This window comes from Eurypyga helias, unplaced genomic scaffold, assembly GCF_000690775.1.
Source record: "Eurypyga helias isolate BGI_N326 unplaced genomic scaffold, ASM69077v1 scaffold28076, whole genome shotgun sequence".
NCBI classification, from domain to species: Eukaryota; Metazoa; Chordata; class Aves; order Eurypygiformes; family Eurypygidae; genus Eurypyga; species Eurypyga helias.
Window position 1 is genome coordinate 15,655 of NW_010257656.1, and position 216 is coordinate 15,870.

Sequence of the window (216 nt, forward strand, 5' to 3'; positions counted from 1 at the left end):
AAGGCAGGCAGTCGGCGGGATCTGACCCAGCCGCTGGCCTGGCTGCAGGGCCTCAGTCGAACCGAGCTGCAGTCAAGTACCCCAAAACTAAAAAGGTAAATGGGATCGAAGTAGAGAGGGGGAAGGGGTGTGCTGTGGCCTCTGGGGAAAAGCTGGCTCAGGGGAAACAGCTCTTCAGAACAGTTGGAATTGCGTGGCTTCGTATTCGCGGTGTGA

At 57.4% G+C, this 216-nt stretch overlaps 1 protein-coding gene across 1 annotated transcript in view; it reads left to right on the plus strand.

Moving 5' to 3' along the window:
• Positions 1-95, plus strand: part of SETD5 (SET domain containing 5) — a gene marked incomplete at both ends in the record, with an annotated part of 14,206 nt that extends 14,111 nt beyond the window's left edge. The window contains one exon of the mRNA XM_010154104.1: positions 4-95. Coding sequence (XP_010152406.1) covers positions 4-95 — 92 coding nt within the window. The remainder of the gene's footprint in view (positions 1-3) is intronic.
• Between the last annotated feature and the right edge of the window lie 121 nt (positions 96-216).